The sequence below is a fragment of the Hevea brasiliensis genome, chromosome 6 (assembly GCF_030052815.1).
Source record: "Hevea brasiliensis isolate MT/VB/25A 57/8 chromosome 6, ASM3005281v1, whole genome shotgun sequence".
NCBI lineage: Eukaryota > Viridiplantae > Streptophyta > Magnoliopsida > Malpighiales > Euphorbiaceae > Hevea > Hevea brasiliensis.
The window spans coordinates 710,771-737,875 of record NC_079498.1 but is presented as its reverse complement, the minus strand read 5'-3'; the positions used below and the strand labels follow the sequence as shown (position 1 = coordinate 737,875).

At 34.4% G+C, this 27,105-nt stretch overlaps 3 protein-coding genes across 8 annotated transcripts; 1 reads left to right on the top strand and 2 right to left on the bottom strand.

Moving 5' to 3' along the window:
• Positions 1–3,983: 3,983 nt before the first annotated feature.
• Positions 3,984–12,685, bottom strand: LOC110647128 (protein HIRA). 6 transcript variants are annotated; one of them, XM_058148128.1, is made up of 11 exons: positions 12,049–12,685; positions 11,798–11,953; positions 9,715–9,990; positions 9,108–9,359; positions 8,632–9,029; positions 7,484–8,489; positions 6,290–6,494; positions 5,888–6,128; positions 5,415–5,537; positions 5,124–5,241; positions 3,984–4,756 (listed from the first exon to the last, which is right to left on the bottom strand). In XM_058148128.1, the coding sequence occupies exons 2-11, from the start codon at positions 11,903–11,905 to the stop codon at positions 4,358–4,360; spliced, it is 3,126 nt and encodes a 1,041-aa protein (XP_058004111.1). In that variant the 5' UTR covers positions 11,906–11,953; positions 12,049–12,685; the 3' UTR covers positions 3,984–4,357. The 6 variants fall into 6 exon arrangements, 5 of the variants coding, with proteins under 5 accessions (XP_058004111.1, XP_058004112.1, XP_058004114.1 ...); XM_058148129.1 differs by having other exon boundaries at positions 12,140–12,685; XM_058148131.1 differs by having other exon boundaries at positions 12,198–12,685.
• A 1,455-nt stretch (positions 12,686–14,140) lies between these two features.
• On the top strand, positions 14,141–17,357 carry LOC110647133 (pentatricopeptide repeat-containing protein At2g27610). The gene has a single exon (XM_021800825.2). The coding sequence runs from the start codon at positions 14,334–14,336 to the stop codon at positions 16,971–16,973; it is 2,640 nt and encodes an 879-aa protein (XP_021656517.2). The 5' UTR covers positions 14,141–14,333; the 3' UTR covers positions 16,974–17,357.
• A 1,221-nt stretch (positions 17,358–18,578) lies between these two features.
• On the bottom strand, positions 18,579–25,818 carry LOC110647127 (protein SUPPRESSOR OF K(+) TRANSPORT GROWTH DEFECT 1). The gene is made up of 8 exons (XM_021800810.2): positions 25,055–25,818; positions 24,183–24,288; positions 23,724–23,922; positions 19,802–19,870; positions 19,643–19,717; positions 19,436–19,534; positions 19,161–19,316; positions 18,579–18,922 (listed from the first exon to the last, which is right to left on the bottom strand). The coding sequence occupies exons 1-8, from the start codon at positions 25,518–25,520 to the stop codon at positions 18,797–18,799; spliced, it is 1,296 nt and encodes a 431-aa protein (XP_021656502.1). The 5' UTR covers positions 25,521–25,818; the 3' UTR covers positions 18,579–18,796.
• Between the last annotated feature and the right edge of the window lie 1,287 nt (positions 25,819–27,105).

Genomic DNA, 27,105 nt, shown 5'->3' with positions numbered 1-27,105 from the left:
TTGTTTCAAGCTTCCCTTCCAATGATCTTAAGAAATTATCATGTTACAATTCAAAACTATTATTTTTAGAAACGATCAAAATAAATAAGAGAAAAATCATACGATACATTATGGAACTATGAGAAACATTGATCCAAACATAACATTAGGATAAATTTTTAAAAACATGAAACTAAATGATAAAATATATTAAAAAATGCATAATTAAGCTGTAAATATTATTTCGATTTAAGTATATTTGCATTACTTTTAATATCAATTTATATAATTATTTTTGCAAAATTATATTTCAATGCACATAAAATAAAATAAAATCCATGCTTCATTGAGCAACAGATTAATGTAAAATAAAATTAAAACTATCATTCTCTTTAGGTATAGTTAGTTGCTATTGGTAAGTTGAAATTTGGGCTCGAAGAACAGAGAATATATGAATCTCAAGGTTTACCTTCATGTAAATTTGGCATTCTCATTCATTTAAGTGATCCAAATCAACCCCTTTTGGTCCAATTTGATTCCCTTATTTTATATGTAATATTTTTTATCTCCTATTAATGTGAAATAATTCACAACTTCAACAAAAACAATTTACAGATTTAGCATCAGCTTAAATTCATGAAAGAATAGATATAGTCATAAAAATACCAAAGCTCTTTAAATTCACTTTATTATATATTAAAATTTTAATTAATAAAAAGCGATAATTAAATTCTTTTTTTTTTCTTTTAATCGAAGAAATTTTTATACTAACAAACACAGTCAATCAAGAATCAAATTCATTTTGATTTGAGAAATTAAACATTGATTAATAAATTTTAATTTAATAATATTAAAATTATGTTTAAAACTGTAAGATTTTAAATTTAAATTTCAAATAAAATTAAATTTAAAAAAATTATATAATAATGAAATCTACAAAAATAAAATTTTTATGATTGTATAAAAATTTAATTAAATTTTTTTCTTAAAAATAATTTTTCTTTTTCTTTTTTTCAAATGAAGCAAAAAAAAAAAAGACTCCGCGGTAACATTTTAACACTTCATGATCACCAAATATAGGCAGCTATAAGGTTAGATGCCTTGATCATAGTAAGTGTGGATTTAGACAGAAGATGGTAATTTTTTTATGTTACGTGTATTAAATTTAATTACATTTCTTGCAAAAGTGCACACCAATTTGATATATACAAAACAAGTGGATGTGAATGATTGATGTTTACATTGTATATTAAATAAAAATTATATGTTAAACGTGCGCAATAGTGAAACTACCTTAATTATAGCTTGTTATATCATAATGATTATCATGATAAATTTTACATGAGTCCCATCATCTCTCTCAATTTCACTACAACCAGGCGATGATTCACCGGTATTCTACTTTAGAAAGTTAACAGGAGCGGCAACCGCGAAACTACCTTAATTATAGCTTGTTATATTATAGTGATCGTGGTAGGTCTTATTTGGATCTCATCATAATTAACGATAAGAATGTATCTGTTATATATATAATGGTTGCACTAAATAAATTTTAATACCTATAGGATGGGAAAAAATGTATTTGAAAAAAAATGTATTTGAAAAAACCTATTATCACTAAATACTCTCTTAATTTCATTACAACCAGGCAATGATATGTCGGTGTTCTATTTTAAGAAGTTGATAGGGATGGCAACCACGAAACTACCTTAATAATAGTTTGTTATGTTATAGTGATCATGGTGGGTCTTATATAAGTCTCATCATGATCAATGATAAAGTTATATCTATTATACATTTAACGGTTGCACTGAACAAATTCTGATACCTATGGAACAAGAAAAAAAAAATGTATTTGAAGGAACTCATTATCACCAAGTACTCTCTCAATTTCACTACAACCATGGGATGATCCAGTGTTCTATTTTAGGAAGTTGATAGGGGTGGAAACCGCGAAACTACTTTGATTATAGCTTGTTATATTATAGTGATCATGGTGGGTCTTATATGAGTCTCATCATAATCAATGATAAGAGTATATTCGTTATACATATAACGATTGCACTGAATAAATTCTATTACCTATAGAAAAAAGAATTGAAGAAACCCATTATCCAATTACTCTATCAATTTCGCTATGTCCAGATGATTATTTGTCAGTGTTCTATTTTAGGAAGTTGACAGAGGTGGCAACAATTAAATAGAAGGCCTAACTTGTCTCTTATTAAAGCAACACTTGATATATCAACATTATTAAAGAGTTGGACACCAGAATAAGAAAAGAAAAAGGATGAATACAATTCAAGCATGCAGTTGTTCTCTTTCTTGTAAATTTTCCCGCTTATAAAATTTATTATGGGCTCAATATACAAACATGAGTTTTACTTATTTAATATATGAATCTCATCATATATAATGTGTCTTGATTTATAATAGACCAGGTCTACGCAAGAATTTCTCGTTACAAATAAAAAACATGCAGTTGTGTGAAAAATAAAGACAGTATAAGCTAGGAGAAGAAACTCCTAGCCCGTGGAAGTTCAGCAACATAATTAGTGCAACCCTTGACTTGGCTGCAACTCTTCCTAAGGTCACATTGATTCATACTTTAAGGGAAGCTAACAATTTTCCTGATCAATTAGCAAAATCTGGAACCAATAGGCAGGTGGATTTCATTGGTTTGGCGTGGTTGATGTTAGTTTAGCTTGGTTGCAACTTGATTTGATTGGTGCTGGTGGTTGTAACTTAATTTGATTCTACTGATTGTTTACAAATTAATTCTGGTTGCTGCTACATCTATTCTTGTGTTTGCATTGCGATTGATGCTGCTGAATTTGACTCTCAACCCTTTCTTGATTTGTGGTCCCCTCTTACATGGTTGGCTTCTGCTTAGCCTGCAATTATGCAACTCAGATTGCTTTGCTGCTGATTTCTACACCAGTGATTTTAAAGTTTCTGGGGTCTACATCAAATCTTTGCGCATGGCTGATTTTCCCTACTTCAGCTATTTGTGTTGCTGCTCTGTTTTGGTCCTGAATATGTGCACTTGCACTGCTGCTATCTCTTTTTTTATTTTTGTTCTCTTCTTTTTGCTGTCTAATGTTTTGACCTTGGAACATGCTAATAAGATTTAAAATTTTTATGATTAAAATCTATAAATTTAATTTTAAATAAATTTTAAATACCTCTAATATATTTAAAAAAATAATTTACCTTATCTTTATTCAAAGCAACTTTTTTCTCTGATGGTAAGAGAATGTAGAGCATTTAATTTTTAATTAAAATGGGCCATCCTATTATTGATTTAATTATTATTTTAACATGGACAACTTCAATTTGGTAATATGAAAAATCCAGGGGTGACCCATTCATTAATGATCATGAATTTGATCAGGAACATGCATTATTTTCATTCCCCGTGCATCCCGCTCGAACCAAACAAGGTACCAAGTTAGCTGCCATAACCAATCCCAACTGACATCTTGTATCCCATTCAGGTGAACAGTCAAACAGGCGAATCAATTTTTATCTGCAAGGCAACCAAAAGTGCCTAACATGTGCATAAATGCATAGGACTTCTAATATTTGTATGCAAACACAGATGAATGCATTTGAAACATCTAAAGCCCTAATCGGCAATAACTTTTAAGATAGCATTTAATGTTTTGACTAGAGTCAAAATACTAATTCTCTTATTTATACTATTCGGTGCATAGTTTATGCTAGCGTTTAAAAGTTGAGAGAGTGAATTATAAAAGGCTACTTCCTTTTAGCATTTAAAGTTTCATCTTGCTTTGACACTTATAACCTTTACTTTTTTTATAAATTAACAAGGCTTACCTTTAATATAAAAACCCTTCTCCATGTTTATTTTAAGTTATTTTACATTTAATAACTAATCCAACAACTATTTTTACTAAACACATTTACTTTAAATCACAATATAAACAGCTAACTACTATATAAACAATTAACCACTAAAGCTAATATTTAACAGCTAATAATTAGTAAAACAACTGACAGCTACTAAAATAGCTAACAGTTACTAAAATAACTAATTTTGCCGAACACATCCTAAATCTAATTCATATTAAATTGATTACAAAAGCTGTAGTTGGGAAGTCATTCAAAATCCTTTAGCTAAGGTTAAACAGTGAGATTCTCTGTTACACTCCAATGTGCAACTTCAAAGAATAACTAAAGACATGCACCAGATACTCAAATGGGAAGGATTCATCATTTCAAATACCTTGGAGGGTCACTTTGCAGAAAGCCATTGATGGTGATATACATGCACCTATATCCACTTTAGTAACACCACATGTTAGCCTGCTAATGTTCTTTCAAGATTAATACCATTGGTAAGAAGCTCAAGAATTCAGGAACCAGTATCTGTAGCTGGTGAGTCTGGAATAACTTGATCTGTCAATATTGGACCTGAATCTACTTGATCACTTGCTAGTGGAGTAGAGCTGGTTTCATTTATGGTGATAGGGACAGAATCCTTGTTATCTGTTGCTCGTTGGGTAGAGTTTGTTTGATCCATCACTGGCGCGAGGGAGTTCTTTTGATCTGATGCTGATTGGTCAAGGTCCATTTCATTAGTTTCTGGTTGAGATGTAGTTGGTTGCATTGAATTTTTTTGATCAAGATTAGTTTCAGCACTTCCATATTCAGACAGGCGATTCATGAATTCGTTGAGTAAACGTTGGACTTTTCTATTTGATGCCATCGAAGGAAGAATATCTTCTCTTAAGAGTTTGTGCTTTTTCATTCCCTGCAAAGTGCCAGAAAACCGACGACAATGCTTAACAATCCCATTTTTATTTAAATTTATAAAGTAAATAAAAATAAAAATAAAAATAAGAAAACAAAAGGCTGCATGCTCAGAAAGAAGGCACTGTAAGTAAAAAAATAATACAAGAACAAATCTTACTAAAACTTGACAAAGAGGAAGAAATAGGATTTAGATGCAACTTGATGTACAATATTCATAACAATTTTTCAGATGATTATCATACAAGATTCTTGTATAACATGCTAGTAACAATAACAAAATAAATATTGCAGAACTGCCATCATAAAATATAAATGCTGAGAAATGCAGGATTATGCATTTATGAAAGCTGTAGAGTAAGCCTTACAAGAACACAAGGATCCCAAGTCAAATCCTTCGCATTTGAAGATGTAGATTCAGCCATCCCAGTAGGAGGTCCAAGAAAACTTTCACAGACCTCTCGCAATCGAGACTCATCTGCTTCTCTGCAAACAAAGTTTTTTTATTTGTTTTTTAACCTTTTTTGCTTTACCATACAAAAATACAGATACATAAATTTCCTAGATAAATGCTTCCCTTAGGAAGGCCCATATGTATTTTGCATCAATGATACATGCATCAGTGGAGAATTAAAACAGCAAAGAGTTCAGATAAAAACCTAGCTAAGAAGCGTACGTATGATAGAAGGCACTGGCGATATTCATTTGGGGACTTCAAAGCCAAAGAGGATGCCAACTGAGCCTCCAAATGAGCCCGTGTCTGCACTCCATCATCTGTCACCCTGTAAAAACACACAATATTGGGTAAAACTCTTGGAGCAAGTTCTGTTAACCAGAGAGATGAATTCTGAGAGTTGATATCCACAAGCAGAAACATCATGAAGGTAGACAATTTCAAGAATCACACTCAAAATTACACAAACAGGACAGAGAAACACATAAATTAGTTTTATTCAATCTTTTATGAAATACATTCTGCGCTAAGTAGCAGTACAGAATGATTTTAGTAAGACTTCTATGTTACTATTCCTAGTCAGCACGCTCAAAGTATGAAATTATAAGAATTCTTAGAGAGAGAGAGAGAGAGAGAGAGAGAGAGAGAGAGAGAGAGAATGGATGATTGGATGAATACCTGCTCCAACCTGGCTTTCTGGCCAAATATTTTCTAACATCCACCTGCAATGCAGCCAGCTCACCACTCTGAATCGAACCCAAATTCCAGGAGCTAGAAAAATTTGATGCAGGGAAGCAGTCATCTGCCACCCTCAGCCAACACATAAGATTCATATCAAACAGGAAAGCATGACGTGTAGCCAAAACAACAAGAGGAGAACCAGATTTTGACAACTTCACTGATATGACTTTAATTGTTCCTGAAAGAGCAATGAAAATAATCATTCAATTCAAAGGCACATGTCAGAAAATGTACACAATTTACACCCCACCTAACAAGATACTGCAGGCTGTGAGCTATTACTATAAAAGAATAATTCAATAGCAGTGAGACAGATACAGATTTCACATGACATCTAACCTTTGGCAGACGAGTTTGGATCTGAAGCAATTAGAGATGCCAATGAGTCCTGAAGAAGACAGTCCTGGTTGAGTAGATCCCACACGTATAATGATCCCTTCCTTGTGACCAGTAACATCTTCCAGCACTCGTCACAATCTATAAAGATTGCTGCAGATCCCATCATCATGGTTGGCATAGCACGCCTCCCACACTTTGTGTAAACCTTCTCAGAGCATGAACAAAAAGATTATGCTATAAGACTTAAATATTTAACCAGAATGTTGAGAATGAACTATAACCTTTGTCATCTTCATGATAAATCTGAATTGACACATCAATCTGAATTGGTTTTGGTTGCCAATGTATTATAAGAAAAGAATACATAAAAACTCGAACACAAATATTGACCTTTGACCATCACAAAATATTTGAAGAAAAGAAAAACAGAAGGTCACCCACGTCGACTTGTTTTAATCCTGTAATCGGCAGCGAGTTGGCAAGACCTTTCTGATAAGTAAGAACTCTCAAAATGTTGTGTTTAGCATAACTAAGCCGGAACCAACTCCATGAAACAGTAAATTTGTTTTTCAATTTCAAGTTGGACCCTCCAAATCCAGATTACAATAATCCAATTCCCTTAATACGACAGACTTCCCTAAAGAGTCTACAAACTTTACTTGGAAAAATGAGAGATTTAAAACCCAGTAGCCTAACTGCAGCCATGTCATTCTCAAGCTAGTGTTTTTAATGTCTGATCAACTAATCTGACAAAGAACCTGCTCATCAATCAGCTTTTCATTCTTCTCAATAATTTTTGAAACCTCTGAACATTTTATTCTTTTATAGGAGCACGTTAACATGCTCATCAATCAGCTTTTCATTCTTCTCAATAATTTTTGAAACCTCTGAACATTTTATTCTTTTAAAGGAGCACGTTGATGTCTCCAATTGATTAAGGGCAGGCCCTGTCACTTGCAAGAATCGTGGTAAAAATTTAAGTTTTAAAGCAACCGATCAATTTGGTTACTTTCCGCAACACTCCAGTAATCCATTTTCACTTGTGAACAGATTCCTATTGTAGTTTGTGTAATGCAAATTTGTCAACCAATATTTCTTATTGAAGTTTTTCTCTTTTTCTTTCTTGGCATTGAAAACAGATAAAAATAAAACGTACCAATTTAAGAATACTGTGGGAAAGACTCAATTGCTCACCTGTAGACATCCATCTTCACACCCAACAGCCCAGAAGTTTGCATTTCCAGCTAAAACTGTGACTTTTCCAGTGATCCGATCAGACCAAAGAGTTTGAGCCCCTCTTGTACAAACAACTTCTGTTTCTTTCATCATGCAAGTGTTTCCCACCCCAATAATGTCATTTACAGCATGCTCTCTAGGTCGAGCTTCCAAGCAAATTGGTACAGTATCTTCCCCTATTTTCTTATCAAATACCCTAACTGAAAGAGATGTACTGGAGGAACTGGATGCCTTCACACTCCCAGAATGCTCCACATTGATGCTACCATCTCTTCCTGAAGAACCCAAAACCTTCTCAATGACCAAGCTCTCTGTGATGGTAGCCCTGGCAGTGACCCCAGATCGATCTTTCGTATCGGAGCTTCTGCCGAATGTTCCCCTGAAAGAACCTTCTCGCAGGCCACCATCAGCAGGAACTACACCATTTTCATCCCTTCCATGATTAGATGCCACAAGAGGGAAATCTAGTGCTTGAGACTGGGCCTCACCCATAATTGCTTCTTGTTGATTGGGCACACCTACTGCCTCTGGAATTATTCTCTTTCGGCCATCAGGGCGCCTGTATTCTGTTTGTTTCACAGGACTAGAAATCCGAGCGGAAGTTGCCACTTTATTTAACCCATCACCAGCAACTCCCACACCCTTCTTTGCGCCATCAACTTGCTCAGAAGTCTTTGTTGTCACCCCCAAGTCAACAGAAGATTTCACAGGCATCCGATTTTGCAGAATATCTGACACCACTTTTTTGGTTGCTGTTTGCTTGGCTGAAGCTGCTTCAAGCAATAATTGTGCTGGGCTCTCTGCCAAGTTTGCCTGTTGACCTCTGACATCACCATAACGATTTCTCTTTAGCTCATCAAGCTCAGCATCACTCAACCTATGCCCCAGCTCTTTTACATCAAAATGGAAAGTAGCAACTGTCCCATCCAAGGAACAAGCAAAAAGTGAATACCCATCAGGACTCCTGTCCCAAAAGAAGAAATATAGACAATTAATAAGAGAAAGCATAGCAGAGATTGGAATAAAAAGGTAAGAATAATAACAGATATCAAGCATACGAATTTCTAACAAAATGTTTATACATTTTCAGGAAATGGTCAAGTTACCAGGACAAATCTACAACACTTTGAGTAAAGAAATGTTTTGCCACAAAAAGAGGACGAGGACTTGCAGTTGTCCACACAGTTATGGTGCGATCCTGACTCCCAATAGCAATAACATTATAGGGTTGTGATTCTTTCCCTGCAAGCTTAGAGGCCCCATTAGCCCACCCAATAGGTGCAGCTTTCACTTCCTGAGCACTAGCATTATTCCTTCTAAACATTGAATGGTTAAATTTCACCACAATAATAGGAGCATTATGTCCTAAGAAATCAAATGTGGCAGCCCATTCCCCTCTCTCTAGAACAGGTGCAGAATGCCTTGGCTTCTGGAAACCATGAGTGGTAGTAATGAAATGGCCGCAAGGAGACCATCCAAGCCGCCTGAAAAATGTAGAACCAAGCTGGAAAGGACGCATTCCAGTTAGAACATAAAACCCCATTTGGAAATTTAGAAATTTATCAACAAAGGAAAAACATACTGATTTTGCCCAGTGGCCATCTGTTCTGTGAGCCAGACTCCAGTCGCTTGTCCGCCATATAATGACTGTCTTATCATCAGATTGACTTGCTATGAAAGAGCCAATAGGATCCCAAGCTACTCCTTTAACCAGGCTAGAGTGACCTCTAAGAACAGCAGAGCAAATGCCATTGCTCATGTTCCAAATATGGACAGTGTTGTCCAGACTCCCACTAGCCAATATGGAATCATCTGGAGACCAATTAAGATCCACCTACTTTAAGCATGGAAAACAACCCCCCAGTTAGATGATACACCAAGGGACAATCACAGATTACCATCATAAAATAAGGGGCCATTTAAATGAGACACTCAGGCACAACATTTTTTTTTTTTTGGGTCATTTGTTCAAGTCCTTTGCAAATAGATGAAAACTCAAACTTTATAGAGGGCACATCTGCAAAAGTCACAAAAATTTGTCTAACTTATCTTAAAAAAAAGAGATGACAGTTCGAAATATATAACTGATACAAACAGCAAAATACTCAATCCAAAGAGCAAGACTGAAAGAATTCTTTTTTATGTAGTGCTCAAGCTCAAGGATCCCAGTGTGAAAGCAATTTCATTACCACGTCCGCAGTGTGCCCTCTCAAAGTCATTGCAACCTTCCAGTTCTCAACGTCTGGTGGCTCTCCGCTGCCAAACTCAGTGGTACCGGAACCAGGCTTCCTTTCATGAACTAAAATCACCTGATCATCAGACCCTGATGCAACATACCGCCCATGCTTAGCCCACCTAATGCAGTTGACTGATCCAAAGTGATCTCGAAGCGTTGCAAGAAGCAATTGTGTAGGTTCATTATTTTCCAAATCTCTGCTAACAGATTTCATGTTCCATATCCTAACCTGCATTATTAAATTAAATGTCAGGTTTGAACATAATACATTATATAACACCATTATATGTAATCACTTTAAATATCTAGATTCAATCCTTCAAGTAGATGGGGGATGTGAGGAGGATGTTAGTCATAGGATTAAAGCCAGATGATTAAAGTGGAGACGTGTCACGGGAGTTTTATGTGATCGCAAAATTCCCAATAAGTTGAAAGGAAAATTTTACCGTACAGCTATACGACCGGTCATGTTATATGATAGTGAGTGTTCGGCACTGAAGGAGTCGTACATGTTTAAGATAAGACTTGCGGAGATGAGAATGTTAAGTTAGATAAGTGACCATACTAGACTAGATAAAGTTAATGAGAGTATTAGAGAAAATGTACGAGTGGTGGCAATTAAGGATAAGTTGAGAGAAGGGAGATTGAGGTGATTTGATCATGTAAAGCGTAGACATACGGAGGCTCCAGTTAGACAAGTAGAGCACATTAGGTTAGAGGATAGAAAGAAAAGAAGGGGTAAACCTAAACTGACTTGGAGGAGAGTAGTACAATATGACCTAAAAGCATTACACATTTCCGAGGATTTAACCCAAAATTGTTTAGAGTGGAGAAAGAGAATGCATATAGCCGACCCCAAATTTTTGTGATAAAGGTTTAATTGAGTTGAGTATGGCAAGTAACATTATGACTAAGGACCTGTTTGGTTCAATGGCTCAGTTAGCAGTGAGCTATCTGCAATTAGTTGGTGTAATTGATTGTAAGGTGTTTCATAATTCATGGGTGAAATTGTTGTTAGATTGTAGAATAACCAATAAGGACATAGACATTTTCTTTAAAAAATAATATAATAAATTATACCTGATTTGTTAATGGATAATAAATTTCACCCTTTTATGATTAATATTTTTAGCACTTGCATACAAATATCAACCAATTAAATCTTTAACATGCAAATATAAAACTTTAACACAATTGAAAGGCAAAAGATTCAAAATCAAGGGAAAAAAATTATGGTAAGGCTTCACTAAAACTCAACAAATGCTAAACCAACAGAGGCTTTCATGACCAACCACTTCTGCTACCATCACCTATGCTTTCATCACTATTGATACCAATTCCATAAAGAAATTAATTCTTATATTGCTTTTTCTATAACAGGTTTAACTCGATTCAGCAAACACACCACTGCTTCTAGAAATTGCCAAAACAACTTCCTAAGTTCAAAAGTTACAAAAATAAAATAAGCAAATAAGAGGAATAATCACAAAGAAAACCCAAAGGATTACCAAAAATCAATCACAATTGATAAGGAGGTGCATTACGCTCCAAAGTTAATTCATTCTGCAAAACTACCATAAAATACATTTTAGAAAATGATTTGCATGTTTAAAATTCAAGAAGCTACACCAGTTCAAACAGGGATTCCATGACTCGTACATTCTGCATTTAGAGAAAGTTCTGCAAATACAACATTCTACAATCTTATAACCTGTTTCCATCCACATTTTTAAACGACCTAACAGTTGACAGAAGATGACAAAGATCCCACCAGCCAAATAGTCGTAGTGCACTACTCCAAGTCAGAAATTTCATCATCAAAATTTGAATTGATATACTATTTAATTTTCTAAACAAACCAAAACTAGCACAGAGAACGCAAAAGGTGAATCAGCTAAGGCAAAAGGTGGCATTGTGCATAATTAAGCATAGGTTTTTGCTTCCTCTAATAATGTAAAATCTAAAAATTCCCCTATAACTCTTTTCTCACTTTTTTTGGCAGCCAAACCGATAATTAAGGATGAGAAGAAGCATACCTTGTGGTCACCTCCACCAGTAGCAAACCTGAGACCACCAGGTTGAATGTCAATGGAGAAAATCTGCATTCCCTCATGCCTAACCCAACTGGGTTTCTCTGCAATCATCCTTGTCGTCTTTGTACCAAACCCAAACAGCTCCTTTACTTCTTTTCGCTGAAAACCCAGAATGTTATCAGAGCCAGGAAAAAAGAAAGTATAAGAACTGTAACAAGTGAAAACCTAGACCTAGAGGATAACCAGAACCATACAAGGAAGCTCCTTTTAGCTAAGTACTTCGAGAGCCCGTTAAAAGCGTAAGCAAATTCAAGGTATTTAGGACCTAAAATTGAAGATGCTTACAGTGTACAGGAAACAAGAACACCAAATATGTTAGTTGCCCCAAAAAAAAAAAACAAACTTGACAAATTCAGTGTTTTGGGAACTAGAAAAATCCTATATTGCTGTTCAAAAAAAAATAAAAACCCTAAATTTATAGTAATTGGTAAAAAAAAAAAAGAGGGGAGGGGGTTTTAAAGTTTTAATTAAACTAATTTTAGGGTTTTTAAACAAAAAAGGAACTGAAATTAAGAAAATTAAAACGGAGAACTTTTTTTGTTAACGGTCAAAATCTAAGCCTAGGTCGAAGATTGTGTGAGCTTGAGAGTGTGTTGATGGGTAATTCCTTAAGAAATGAGACAGACTGTAAAAGGGCAAAAAAATTACAGAGAAAAATGAAAGAAAATAATCAGAATTGCAAAAAGATAAAGATGAAAAAATGGTTAGATTCCAAAGAAGTAAAATAATAGATTATTTTATTAAATTGGTAAGTGATAATAAATTATAATTTTTTCTTTTTTTTAATTAATAAGTTCATCATTAAAAAATAAAATATGAGATGCCAAAAATTAACAGTCAAAATGAATAATTTAATAGAAATTAAACTCCCAACCCATAAGAAGAATGGAGGGTTTATTTTATTTATCAAATTTAATTTTCAAATAAAAATTAAGATAAATGATGAGGTGCAATGTGAGGAATCTAGTGCTTTTTCTTTTGTCCATTAGCTTTTAGTATCCTGAAAATATAACATATAGAAGTTGTGTATGTGCACTCTTGTGGCTTTTCATCTAAAAGCCTATAGACATGAGCATAGTGCAATTATCCATTAGGTTAATAGTATAATGATAAAGTGCTTTGCTTGTAAAATATAACTAATTATAATTCTCCTCCTCTCCCCTCTCCTTTTATTTCTTTTCTCTCTCAAATTTTCTTTTAGGAATCATTGATGAATTTTTTACTAGTAGCTACTCTTAAATTGATTTTATTTTTTTATTATTTTTTAATAAATTTTCATATCTGTATCTATTTAAAATAGATATGAATTTTTTTTCTATGATTTGTGTGATTTAAAAATAATATGAGATTCTTTTTCTAATATTAAAATCTTATTTAGTTTTGTTTTTCTTCCTAGGAATTTTATTTATTTTAATGGCCTATTTAATTTTTTTTTTATTGAAGACTCAGGAATAAATAATACTCTTTTATCAATGAAGCTTAATAATGCTGCTTGTTGTTCCATTACTTTTGGTGGTTTAATATTTTTTATGAGCCATAAAGTAACAAATTCACACAAGGATAGTATTGTAAAAAAAAATTTTAATCGTCTAAAATAAAAAAGGATTAATTACTATCCATAAGTGTATTCTGCTTTATTTATATCGTCTCCGAATAAAATATTTTAATTATCTATTTTTTTTTTCTCTTATGAGAACTTATCTTAATGTTCTTACTAATGAATTATCAAATTTTATCTTAAAAAAACAAATTATACATTCAAATTTTCATAAATTATCTTTAGGAAAATTATATATATATATATATATACACTAATTAGAAAAACATGAAAAAAAGTATATAATTTAATTAGTAAAGAGTGTAATTGTAATTTTTTTTTTGAAAGTTCAAGGTTTTTCCAGCAATTTTACCTAAAAAAATATAAAATTTTCTTATTCATAAAAAATTTTAAAAAAAATTAATAAAAAATCCTTAATTTTTAAAAATTTTGCAATTCCATCCACTATTATCCACTATTAATTAAATTACTAATTAAACATTATACTTTTCATATTCTCCTTAATTATATCCTATAAGTTAGTATAGAATATAATATAATTATATTATTTAAATTATAGGATTTAATAATTTAATTAGGAAGAAAAATTAATTTTAAAATAATAAAACGCTGAAAATTTTACGACATAAAAAATAAATAGTATATTTTTTAAAATAAAAAAAATTAAATAATTAATTTTAATAAAATATATGGATTAAATAAGTAATTATACCAAAATAAGGCCACCGTTGCTTTGCTGAATGCCTGGAAGTAAGAACAGGACATTATAGTAGTTGCAGACGGCATGTACTTTGTGCTCTGTCCAAACCACAGTGAGACCTTCATTGTCACTCGATTCTTGTTCACTATTTTTCACCTAAAAGCAACCCAATGCTCCTATACATCTCCACTTTATAATTTGTATGCTAAAGAAAGCATAAGATGAATGTGTACCTCATTTTCAAAACCTTCGCAAAACCCCAAATAAAAAAAGCCTGCAAAACCATTCCAATCCAGTTCTATCTTCAATTCCACACTCACAATCCTCTCTATCAGTCCCGTGCCATTGCCTTAAACTTTCAAGAGCCTATTTTGGACCTTAAACGCCCACTAGCACTGCACATGTTTGATTTAAGTCCCCAAAAAGGCTTTCTACAGTGCAATCACTTGCTTTTTGAGTTCTCTCGTAATAATTCGCACCATGAAGTTGCTAATCTATTTTTGGGTATTCATCGTTCTGGGTTTTCCATTGATGGGTCAACCCTTTCTTGTGTTCTGAAAGCTTGTGCATGCTTGTTTGATGAAAACATTGGGATTCAGGTGCATAATTATTGTGTAAAATCTGGTTTTTTTGACGATGTCAGTGTTGGTACTTCTCTCATTGACATGTATTTCAAGAATGAGAGTGTTGAAGAGGGGAGGAGAGTTTTTGATGAAATGGGAGTGAGGAATGTGGTATCATGGACCTCTTTGCTTGCAGGTTATGCACAGAATGGACTGAATGTTGAGGTGTTGAAGTGCTTTTTTAGAATGCAAGCAGAGGGGATTAAGCCTAACTCATTTACATTTGCAACTGTTCTTGGAGCGTTGGCAGATAAAGCTATAGTTGAGAAGGGAGTTCAAGTTCACACAATGGTAATAAAGAACGGGTTTGAGACAACTATATCTGTTTGCAATTCGTTGATTAGTATGTACTCACAATCGGGAATGGTTAGAGATGCTAGAGCTGTTTTTGACGGTATGGTGGATAGGAATGATGTTAGTTGGAACAGTATGGTTGCTGGTTATGTAACAAATGAGCTTCATTTGGAAGCTTTTGAGATGTTTTATTATCTGAGACTTTCTGGAGTAAATCTCACCAATGTGGTTTTTGCCTCCATTATTAAGTCATGTGCTAATATCAAGGAATTGGGTTTTGCTAGGCAGCTCCAGTGTCAGGTGTTAAAGGGTGGGTTTGAATTTGATCACAAAGTTAGGACAGCACTGATGGTAGCTTACAGCAAGTGCAAAGATATGGATGATGCTTTTAAGATATTTTCAATGATGCAAGGAATTCGAAATGTGGTTTCATGGACGGCCATGATTAGTGGGTACTTACAGAATGGTACAGCGGAGCAAGCTGTGAACCTCTTTTGTCAAATGAGCAGGGAAGGTGTTAGACCAAATGATTATACTTTTTCTACTATTCTTGCTGCTCAACCATTTGTTTCTCCTTCTGAAGTACATGCTCAAGCCATCAAAAGTAACTATGAGAAGTCACCTTCTGTTGGAACTGCACTTTTAGATGCTTATGTCAAGCTAGGAAATATTGTTGAAGCTTCAAAAGTCTTTAAAAGAATAGATGAGAAGGACATTGTGGCATGGTCAGCAATGATAGCTGGATATGCTCAAACAGGAGACACTGAGGGAGCTGTTAAGATATTCATCCAAATGGCAAAGGATGGGGTTGAACCTAATGAGTATACCTTCTCCAGTGTAATAAATGCATGTTGTTCCCCTACAGCAGCAGTAGAACAAGGAAAACAGTTGCATGCCTGGTCAATTAAGTTGAGGTTTAACGATGCTTTATGTGTTAGCAGTTCTCTTGTCACCATGTATGCAAAGAGAGGGGACATTGAGAACGCAAATGAAGTTTTCAAAAGACAAAGGGTGAGAGATTTAGTTTCTTGGAATTCAATGGTCTGTGGATATGCACAGCATGGCAATGGGAGGAAAGCTCTTGAGGTATTCAAGGAGATGCAAAAGCAAAACTTGAAAATGGATGGTGTGACATTCATTGGTGTCTTTTCTGCTTGCACGCATACTGGATTAGTGGATGAAGGTCAAAGATACTTCGACATAATGGTGAAAGATCACCACATTGAGCCAACAATGGAGCACTATTCTTGCATGGTTGATTTATATAGCCGGGCTGGAATGCTTGGAAAAGCCATGGATATCATAAATAAAATGCCATTTGTTGCGGGGGCAACTGTGTGGCGAACTCTCTTGGCTGCTTCCCGTATTCACCGCAATGTAGAGCTGGGAAAGCTTGCAGCAGAAAAGCTCATATCTCTCCAGCCACAAGACTCAGCGGCATATGTTCTACTTTCCAACATATATGCTGCAGCAGGAAATTGGCCAGAAAGAACCAAAATAAGGAAATTGATGGATGAAAGAAAAGTGAAAAAAGAAGCTGGGTACAGCTGGATTGAGGTGAAAAAGAAGACCTACTCATTTTTGGCTGGTGACGTTTCTCATCCCATGTCAGATGAAATTTATTCAAAACTAGCAGAACTAAGTACCCGATTGAAGGGTGCTGGTTACCGGCCTGATACCAATTATGTGCTTCAGGATGTTGATGAGGAACATAAAGAAACTATTCTTTCTCAACATAGTGAGAGGCTGGCTATTGTTTTTGGATTAATTGCCACACCTGCAGGAACTCCTCTCCAGATTGTGAAGAACCTAAGAGTCTGTGGAGACTGCCACACAGTTATTAAGTTAATATCGATGATTGAGGAGAGATATATTATAGTCAGGGATTCGAACCGCTTCCATCACTTTAAAAGAGGTTTGTGCTCATGTGGTGACTATTGGTGAGGGCTCCTTGGCTTTTTTAATTTGGAAACCTACAATGGAGCCCTGAGGACAAGACCAGCCTCAGTGTGAGGACCCACATCATGCTCATATGCTGCAATCACTGGAAATAGAACCACAGAGTGATGCAGTGATTTAAATCTTCCGCTTGATAGGTTTATGGTAAAGTCTATGCAACACAATTGATTGTGTTGGATGGGATTCTTGTAATGAGAATGAATGTGTTGGATTTTCACATCAGAAAGAGCAACTTAAATCAAGTTTAAAAGAAACAGTGGGGACGATAACATCAGCAGACAGATAAACGTTTTGGACAATTGGAATCTTTTAAGAATAGAATTTTGTAAAAACATGGTGAAAAACGTAAAAACTGCCATGTTTCTATAATGTTTTCTGAGTTCATTATAAGGCTCATGCAACCCATATTATGGGGTTTTCTGAGTTCCAGTATTTAAAAAGACAAAAGGAAGGATGATTCAGGGGATAAGAAAAAACACCACTCTAAGAAATGCTTCTTAGGAAGAGGAGCATGGGGACTATTTGAGGCTTGGTTAACCGTATGGAGTTTTCGATTGTTTGAGGCTTGTTAGCTATTGTCAAAATCCAAAGTCTTAATTTTACCACATGACCAGACAACTCATATTAAATTTTCTGAGAGTTAATAAATTTCAATTGTTATTAGTAAATATTTCAATAAGATAAATGCCACATTTGGTGGAATTTCTACCTCATTTTTTAACTAATATTCAAACAAAATAAAATTTGACCTTGATTCAAGATAAATTATTTTTCGTTCCTGTATCATAATTAAGTATAAATATTTTAAAAAATAAGTGAAAACATCCATAAATTTTATTTTCATTATAAATTTGTCCATCCATCTTTGGTAAACTAGTATTTCATCTTTAAATTTTACCATTATCATACTTCAATCCTAAGGTTTATCATTATTAACTCTTGAGTCTCCTTGACTAATAATTAAATTGATAAAAGTGAAGTATTGACAAAAGTGCATAACAAAATCAAAATTTAGAGATATTTTAATCTTTTTTTTTTTTTTTCAAAATACAGAAACCATAGTATGAACTATAGGATAATACAAGGGGAAAAAAAATATCATCCTAACATAATTTAATACTAATAGAAATAAGAATAATTTGAATAATGCGTTCGTAACGCAACCAAGAATCACCAGGATTGCATATGCGCTTACAAATGGCATTGGATGAAAACCAAATCTCATGCACTAAATATATACAAGTCAAATTGCCAAGTTGTTAAAGAAATAATACAAGACCCTCCATGCGACGGGCTGCTCTGCAAGGGGAAGCACTCGAACATTGTGGAAGTCAGGGGATGAAGAGCATTTAACACATGCACAAACAAAAAGAAAAGAAAAACAAATGAGAAAGAACAAGGAAACGAATGAGTTTACGACTGTTACATTTGCCAATTACTACTGCCCTCCCCACACCCAACCCATCTTCTTTTGTAAACATAATTTGACCATGCCTAGGCATGATTCCAGAAAGCCTGAAACTCCAAAAAAAACTTGCAAAGAAGATAATTAGTCACAGATAATTTAATTGCTGGGGATGCAGCACGATATAATAACATTCTGCGATGATATTTCTAAAAATCTTCTTTACACAATTTGAAACAAGCAATTTAACGAGTATTCAATTCAGTTTTTTCATCTCAATACAAAGGGAAAGTCAAGCCAGCTTCCCCTTTTGATGCAATTCACTGGAACCAGCAGTAACAACTAAAATACATATCATAGCAGTTGAATTCATGAGTATGGATTGATCATATCACCACGTTCATTAGCCTTCCTCTCCAAACTCCTTTGTGAATCTCTCATGAACCTCTAAATCAGCTTTGCTCACAGTTGGCCTTTGCCTTGCAAGGACCTTATCAAAATCCGTTTTTGTGATAGGAGGGGGAAGGATCTGCAGACATATTAATAAGCATTAAGAAGAATTCAATAACTTGAAAGATAAGCAAGCATAAAATTAAAATAAAAATACACCCTTTCTATCCCTAAACATCCAAAGCACATTTTCTCATTAAAGCAGTTAGAGAAATTCATGAATGTGCTTTTCTAATCTCATAATCAGAAGATTGACAGAAGATATTATATTTTAATTAGTATCTCAATTCTCATATCAACGGCATCTACCCCATTACCTGGGCTGCTAGTCCTTGTGCTGCCAGTTCCTGCATGGTAATTTGGACAGCACCCGGTTGCTTTGGTCCACATGGCACCCACATGCCATTAGGAGTCTCGACGAAAAACATGGCATCCTGTGTTTTACGAACAGGTTCAAAGAGGACATCCTTGACCTGTCAAAGTCAAAGCAAAAACTCTATGGTGTAAACCTTCTTACAATATCTCTAAAGAAAAAATTTAAAAAAAAAAAAAACTGATAAATCAAAAGCATCTAAACTGATCAAATGCTTACACAAACAGAAATATCTGAACCCGAAAAACCCTCAGTCTTGCGAGCTAAGACTTCAAAATCACTTTCGGTCAAGTTGTGAGGGGTATCTCCAAGATGCACCTGTTCAAAATTTTTTTTTTTTTTTGAGGCTCAGCAAAATAGCACAAAGATAGTCAAAAGCCAAATACTTCTTGAATAAAAGTTACGTCCACGAAAAAATGTTAATACTTTGAACATGTGCTGCCGAGCCTTCAAATCTGGGAGAGGAATATATATTCGCTTGTCAAAACGTCGCCTGATGGCCTGTAATCACTAAGATTAGCACCAGAGCCAAATAGTCTCAGAATTCAACATTAAATTGAAAAAGTCCTTTGATAATATCCTTACCTGATCTAGGGCATATGGTGTGTTCGTTGCTGCAAGAACAAGAACTTTCTGGTCATTGTTACCTACACCCTAAAATATAAGAAACATAAGGTCCACTTCATTTCAAAAAGGAAAATGCAGAGATACATTAATCTATTAGTTGGATATTTTCAAATTTATCATCTTCAGTTCAATGTAAGACAAAGCTAGAATTAATACAACTTCAAGTTCATAGCATAATCAACTGGACCAAGTAAAAACTGAGATATAAAGAGTGGCAAGAAAACAATTCAGGCCAATTTTAATTTGATTTCCCACCACTTAGTTATAGATGAAAAAACAAAAAAAACATGAATATAAGAACCAAAGTTAGATCATATAACATATTAGAAGTTGGCAACCCACTACAATGAAAGGATGACATCAATTATAGAACGGTCAGAAGCAAACCTTTAGTTTGAACAATAGAAAAGTGTCAGGGTTTAGAACCCTAACAGAGCAGAGAAAGTGGAAATTGAAGAAAGAAAGCAATTAGAGGAAGAAGAGAGAATGAAGACTGAGATAGAAAGAAATCAAAAAGAATAGAAGATATTATTGATGATATTTCTCTGGAATGTCTTCTTTAAAATCCTTCTCTCTATTTATATGGGAGTTACCACAACTTGTTAGCAACTACCTATACAGATCCAGCTACTGCTGTGTAGCTGTAATGTAACAAATCAGTTACAGATCAGTTAGCATATTCTATAATAGGATAACTGCCTGCAGTAGTTCTTTAACTACTCTAACTTGTTGCCCTGCCTTCAAGATGCCTGAATCAGCTTCCTTTACTCAGATCACAGCACTTCCTGCTTTACTGCTGCTGCTCATCTCCCATCCTCTGCCTATACTTACTTCCTCTTTATGTAACAAAAGGGTTATACAATTTGTTTCAAGCATAAAGGTCATAAAACTGGTTTCATGCACACAGCATACCCACTATAATAAAGTAATTTCAAGGACATGCAGAATGACCAAGAGTTATCCAGGCAATTGCCTAAGGCCATTTCACATTGCTATGATGAATGAGAAGTAGATATGTTAGATAATAAAAGCATTAATCACCACCAGCAATACCAAACTCCACTCATAAATTAACTTATGCATGGAGATATAAGCCAACCACAAGTACAATAGTTTGAAAGCTCTGAATGCGCTATAAGGCTTTTATTAATACAAATTCCTAATTTTCAAATATCTTCTAGGTCCTCAAAGTAATCACTGCACTACACTATTGTGGCATTAAACTGATGTGGCAGATGATAAAGCAATGGGAAAGAGTAATTGAACACAAACTTAGGGACACTACCAGGGCATTAGAGACCAGTTTGGCTTTATGCCTGGTAGATCTACATCAGAGTCTTTGATAGATCTACAACAAAGTCTTTCTTTCTGTTAAGAAGATTAATGGAAATTTACAAGGAGAAGAAGAAGGATCTTCCATGGTATTCATTGACCTAGAAAAGGCAAATGATAAAGTATTGAGCGAATTTCTTTGGTGGGTGCTAGAGAAGAAAGGAATTACAGGGGCGACCACAAGTGTAAAACAGTGGGAGAGGATACGGAAATTTCCCCAAAACAATGGGTTTACATCAAGGATCGGCTTTGAGTTCGTACCTGTTTACCTTCGTTATAAATGAACCAATCAGTCATATTCAAGATGATATCCCACGATGCACATTATTTGCAAGTTTATATCTTGCGAGTATAAGTAGGACAGCATATATATATCTTGCAAGGTTAGCTCTCATATAAGGAATTGATGTGAAGTTCGATTGGATAGAATTTTGGTGTTAAAATGCAACTAATTCAAGTATTTAGGTTATATCATCTAGAAGAACACAGTAATGAATGAGAATGTTGCTTACAGGATCAAAACAAGATGATGAAATGGAGTGCGATAGGGGTGCTATGCAACCGTAGGATCCCTAACACAGTGAAAGTTAAGTTCTATAAAACTTTGATTAGGTCAGCTATGTTGTACAGGAGTGAATGTTGAACATTTAAGGTACAACATACCCATAAGATGAGTGTGGCAAAAATACAAATTTTAAGATGGATGTTTGGTCATACGATAATGAATAAGATTAAGAATAACCACGTCCGTTAGAGAGTGCATGTAGCGCACAATGGGGACAAAATGAGAGGTCGATTCAGATGGTTTAGTCAAGTACAATATAGAGCATCAAATGCCCTAGTATGGAAGTGTGATAAGTTAATGCAAAAAGAAGTGAAAGAAAAAAAGGGAGATCCAAAATGACGTAGAAAAAAGCATTAATAGATTTACAATTTTTGGATATTAATGAAGATTTGATTTCAAACAGAGTGGAATGATAAAAAATTATTTATGCAGCCAGCCCCAACTAATTTCGAATTAAAATTTAGTTATTGTTGTTAGAAACTCTACTCAAGCTCAAGGCACCATGACAGAGAAACTGGGGACAATAATAACAGCAAAAAAAAGAACGAACCTCCATGGACCACTTTTAGATGTTACTTCGTGATAAGAAAGTACATATTCAATTTGCAAGAGCAGCAGTTGTTTTCTTGCACGCAATGCAGGTTTTATATGACATACTCTAACTTCATACCCAAGTACCTTGCAACAATAATTTCCAACAAAGCGATAAGCTTAGGCCATTCCCAATCTCACCCTTATTGGCCCATGAATTTTGCCACAATCCCTAGGACATTAACTGGCAGTGGCATAGAAAAATTTATTACAAGGTGAGAGAGTAGGAAGTAGGAAGACATTCCTGGTTGAAAGTGATGAGAAAAGAGAGACACTGAGATGAAACAAGCATGTGCATGCACACATACTTGTGTACAAGACTCAAGTTAAAATTGAAGAGAGTATGCAACCATTCCCCCAACAAAAACATGAAGCAAGATGGAGAACCCAGGCAAAATTAAAGATCATAATTATTTCCAAAATCAGTGCAGTGGTGATTCTCTTCTGTAAATGGCATTGTTACACAATATACCGTAACTTGATAATCATATGTGCTGCACCAAATCTTTTTTAAACAAGGCATGAAACTAATTAGCAATAGATATATAGAAAAACAACACTCAGACTAAGACATGAAACAGAGGTACTGACAAGACATAATAAGCATGTGTGTGCAATTAAATATTTCCCTCTCATCTCAAAAAAAAAAAATTCTCTCTCTCTCTAAACTAATCCTGTGCTTTCAATTTGCAATGCAAACGATCCCTCCCTCTCCAAGTCTAGAACTTAAAACTTTTAAACTAATCATGTGCTCTCAATTTTCAATCTTCTCTCCCTCCCCAAATCTAGAACTAAAAACTTCTAAACTAATTATGTGCTCTCAATTTGCAATGCAAATATTTATGATTATCTCATACGATATTTTAATTATTTCCTCTATCATAAAATACTATCTCCAAAGTTTTTACAATTTTAGTATCATTTAATGGGATTGTAACTTTATATCAATCATTCTGTTGTCATTTGAACCTCTGACTCTCAAACCTCTCCCTCATCTGACATTATGACCAAACAAGTGCAGAAGACACTGTTCATAACTAAGTATCCTAAACATGAAGAGGCAGCAGTTATTATAAAAGATAAATCTAACCACACGAGGTTCATAGATATGATTACCATTTAAAATTTTAAATTAAATAAACATTCCATAAACCTTTTTATTTCAGCATCAATAACATCACTACCTCATCTACACTGGATTTTTTCACAACTGTTGTTAATTCCTCTCAGAGGCTTGGTCACAACAAAATTGATGTTACGAAGATACCAAGAAGAAAGCATTCAGAAGTAGGTAAAATGAACAGCAGGGTAAAATCTTGGCATTTTCAGTGGCAGCAAAATAAAGAATGATATTCTTCTCTATCACCTGCCAACAAAGGGGAAAAGACATACCTGCATCTGCACAAGTAGTTCTGTCTTGATACGTCTTGAAGCTTCACTCTCATTACCTTCACCACGCTGGCCACACAAGGAATCTATCTCATCAATAAAAATAATTGAAGGAGCACTATCACGTGCCATTTGGAAAAGATTGGACACAAGCTTTTCGCTTTCACCCATCCACTTTGAAACCAGGTCCGAAGAAGAAATACTATAGGGGGAAAAAAGAGAATTAAAATCCAGCAACTTGCAACCTAATTAAAAACATACATGACCACATTATAGTTATATGAAGAAAAGTTTGTATGGAGGAAAAGGAAAACATAGCAGCGGCAACAAAACATTTAGTGCTGCCTCAACAGAAAATATATACAAAATAGGCAACATGCCAAGACTAGTTAAATAAAAACTGACAACTGTACACCTTCTGGCAGCTAAATTAAAAGACTCTCTGTGACATAGAACATTTACCTGAAAAAAGTAGAGTCTGCTTCAGTTGCAACTGCCTTGGCCAAGTAAGACTTCCCAGTTCCAGGTGGCCCATACAAAAGAAAAGCTCTCCAAGGTCGTCTCTTCCCTAAAAGAAAGAGCAAACGAAGGAAATATCAGCATTAACAGAACAAAGCCAGTTAAGATTTTGTTTCAAAATGTTAATAGAGAAGTTACAATGGAGTCAAGAGCAGAATACTGCAATAAGTAACCCAACTATGACATAAAAGAACAATAAAATTATAGCAATAACAACTATAAGAGACCTTCTTTATGCCTTCATTCTAATCGTTTGGCCTAACCAGTAAGAACCTTAGATACCCAAATTTCAAAATCCTTGCCCAAATAATATATGAAACATAACAGAGTACGTATGCCACAATCCCCATTTACAATCTCATGAGTCAAGATAAAACAGTGGTGCCAAAACACTGCCCAAACATGATGATCGGATAAATATTCAGTAGAGGAAAAGGTTCAACTAGTTTACTTTAAGGCAACCCCAGCAGTTCTCAAATGATTTTCTCATTGGCACTATTTTGGAGTATAATAAACTCAATGGACTCAAGACATCAAAAGAAAAAAAAAAAAAAAAAGAAAAAAGAGTAGGAAAAATAGCAATTTGCTATAACGATAATAGATGCACAAATTATGTATCAAAAATCATTTTGCAGGCAGCCCGCCACAACAAACCATTCTGAAATCACACAATTTCAGAAACGTCTAACAAGTTCAACCGCCACCATAATCTATTTGCTTCATGAAACAAAAGTGAAAATATAAAACATAACAGAAACAATAAAGAAGAAAAAAAAAACCAACACCACAGAAAATGGGATAGTAAAAAAATCCACCTGTAAAGAATTGGGGGAACTTAACAGGCAAAATAACAGCTTCCTGCAACGCCTGTTTCGCGCTCTCAAGTCCAGCCACATCATTCCACTTGACGTTGGGCTTTTCCCTAATAATTGCAGAATTCAGTCCAGCCCTCAATTTGGCTTGTTCCGGATCCTCACCATCTTCTCCATCCTTAGGCTTGGTCTTGGGGCGGGTAGCAACAGCAGCATCCCCATTGGAGGCAGGCCCAGGGCCACCTTCATCGAGCACAGCCCGGATCTCCTCAGCACGACGAAGATACTCAGTGAATTTTTGGGTTATAGCTTCCCGAATCTTAGGGTTCTTCTCATACTTCAAATGCGTTTTGAAGTACTCGAGCGCGTTCATGTACAAAGGGAAGGCCTTAGCATAGTTACCGGCATTATCTTCTTGTACGGCTTGCCTGACGTACTCTATTGCTTGCTCCTTGAAATTGCTATACATCTTATAGAAGTTCCTGATCAATCAATCAACAGAAGATAACATGTGAAAGTTTGGGATGAAATGAGAAACCCTATAAATAATTTTGTGTTTTGATTGATCGATTGATTATAATATGATGATGGATTTGAGAAAGAAAAATTCTTGGATTGAAAATTAGAGAATAAGAAAAGAGGGATTTGAAAGAAAAATATTGGCAATTGGGAATTCTGGGTGAGGGCTTAAGGAGCCATGTCAAAGAAGGCAAGCGTGTGGGGACTGAGGCGAGGTGAGGAGGAGAGGAAGGTTCTAATGAAAGTGGCTAATTCTTTTATTTCTTGAATTAAATTATTTTTTAAAAAGTAATTATTATAGTAAAATATTTATAATATTATATTATAATATTATGAAATTATTATTTTTATATGATAATACAATGGAGTATATTATTAAAAATAGAAATATATTATTCTCAAAAAAAAAAAGAAATATATTATTGAAAAAAAAGTAAAATATATAGCAATTTATCTTATAATTTAAATAGGGATATCCTCCTAGTCCATTTTTTTCATCTACCATGAATGTCAATTTTTTTTATGAGAATTAAAAATCTTAATCAACACAAAAGAAATTAGAAAATGTGATTTCAAGTTTATTTCACATGTGTCTTGTTGGCCCCACAAGCTTAAAGGAGCATAGATTTTGATGATACCAAAACTCAACTAGAATCAAACTAACATTGTTTTAAGTGTTGTGCTTCTCAAAAGAACAAAAGGAAAAGTCACAAGAATTTTATGATGGATTCGTGCTTCTGAAGAAAGGATGACATTCTAAAGATAACACAGGACGAATCAAATGAGATAAAAAATAAAAGGTTACCTTCCAAGGCTGCATTGAAAATCAAAGATGAAGGTACATATAGTATAAAGAGTTAGTTTTATTTTTTAGGATTGCTTGTGAAAAGAATTGAGGAGTAGAAGTCAATGATACTTATTTTCAATCACTCAAAAGATTTTTTTTTAAATATCTTTATTGGCCTAAAAGTATTTGACTATGATTTGATGTGAAGTTTTATAGTTTTGATAGTTATGCAGAAAAGTTTTCCTGGTATGCTAACTGGTTTGCTACTTTTTTTAGTATGCTAACTGGTTTGCTATTTTCTCCGGTATGCTAACTGTCTCAACTCTGCACAACATCGCAGAAAAAGACAAAATAACGGCTATTTTCTTAAAATTCATAATTGTAACGTTCAAATGAGTTCTCAAACGGTCAAAAACGTTCCAAAGCTATAAATACACCTACCATTGGCCATTTTGCACAAAATGAAAGACTCTCCACTGTTCAAAATCATAAAAGCTTTCATTCAAAGTGCTCAGAGTGTTTTTATTGCTCATCATTGGCTTATTTACTCATCTCTTCTTTATAGATTCTGTTGTATTGAGTGAGAGTGAGTTTTAAACACTTTATTATCATTTATGAGAGGTCATTTAAGCACCTATTGAAGCTTGGTTGTGAAAAGTGTTTGGGATAACACTTGGTAGAAGTGTGAAGCTACTTGTAAAAGTTTTGGTGAGAAGATTTGTAAAGGGCTTTTGTCTCTTACCTTTAA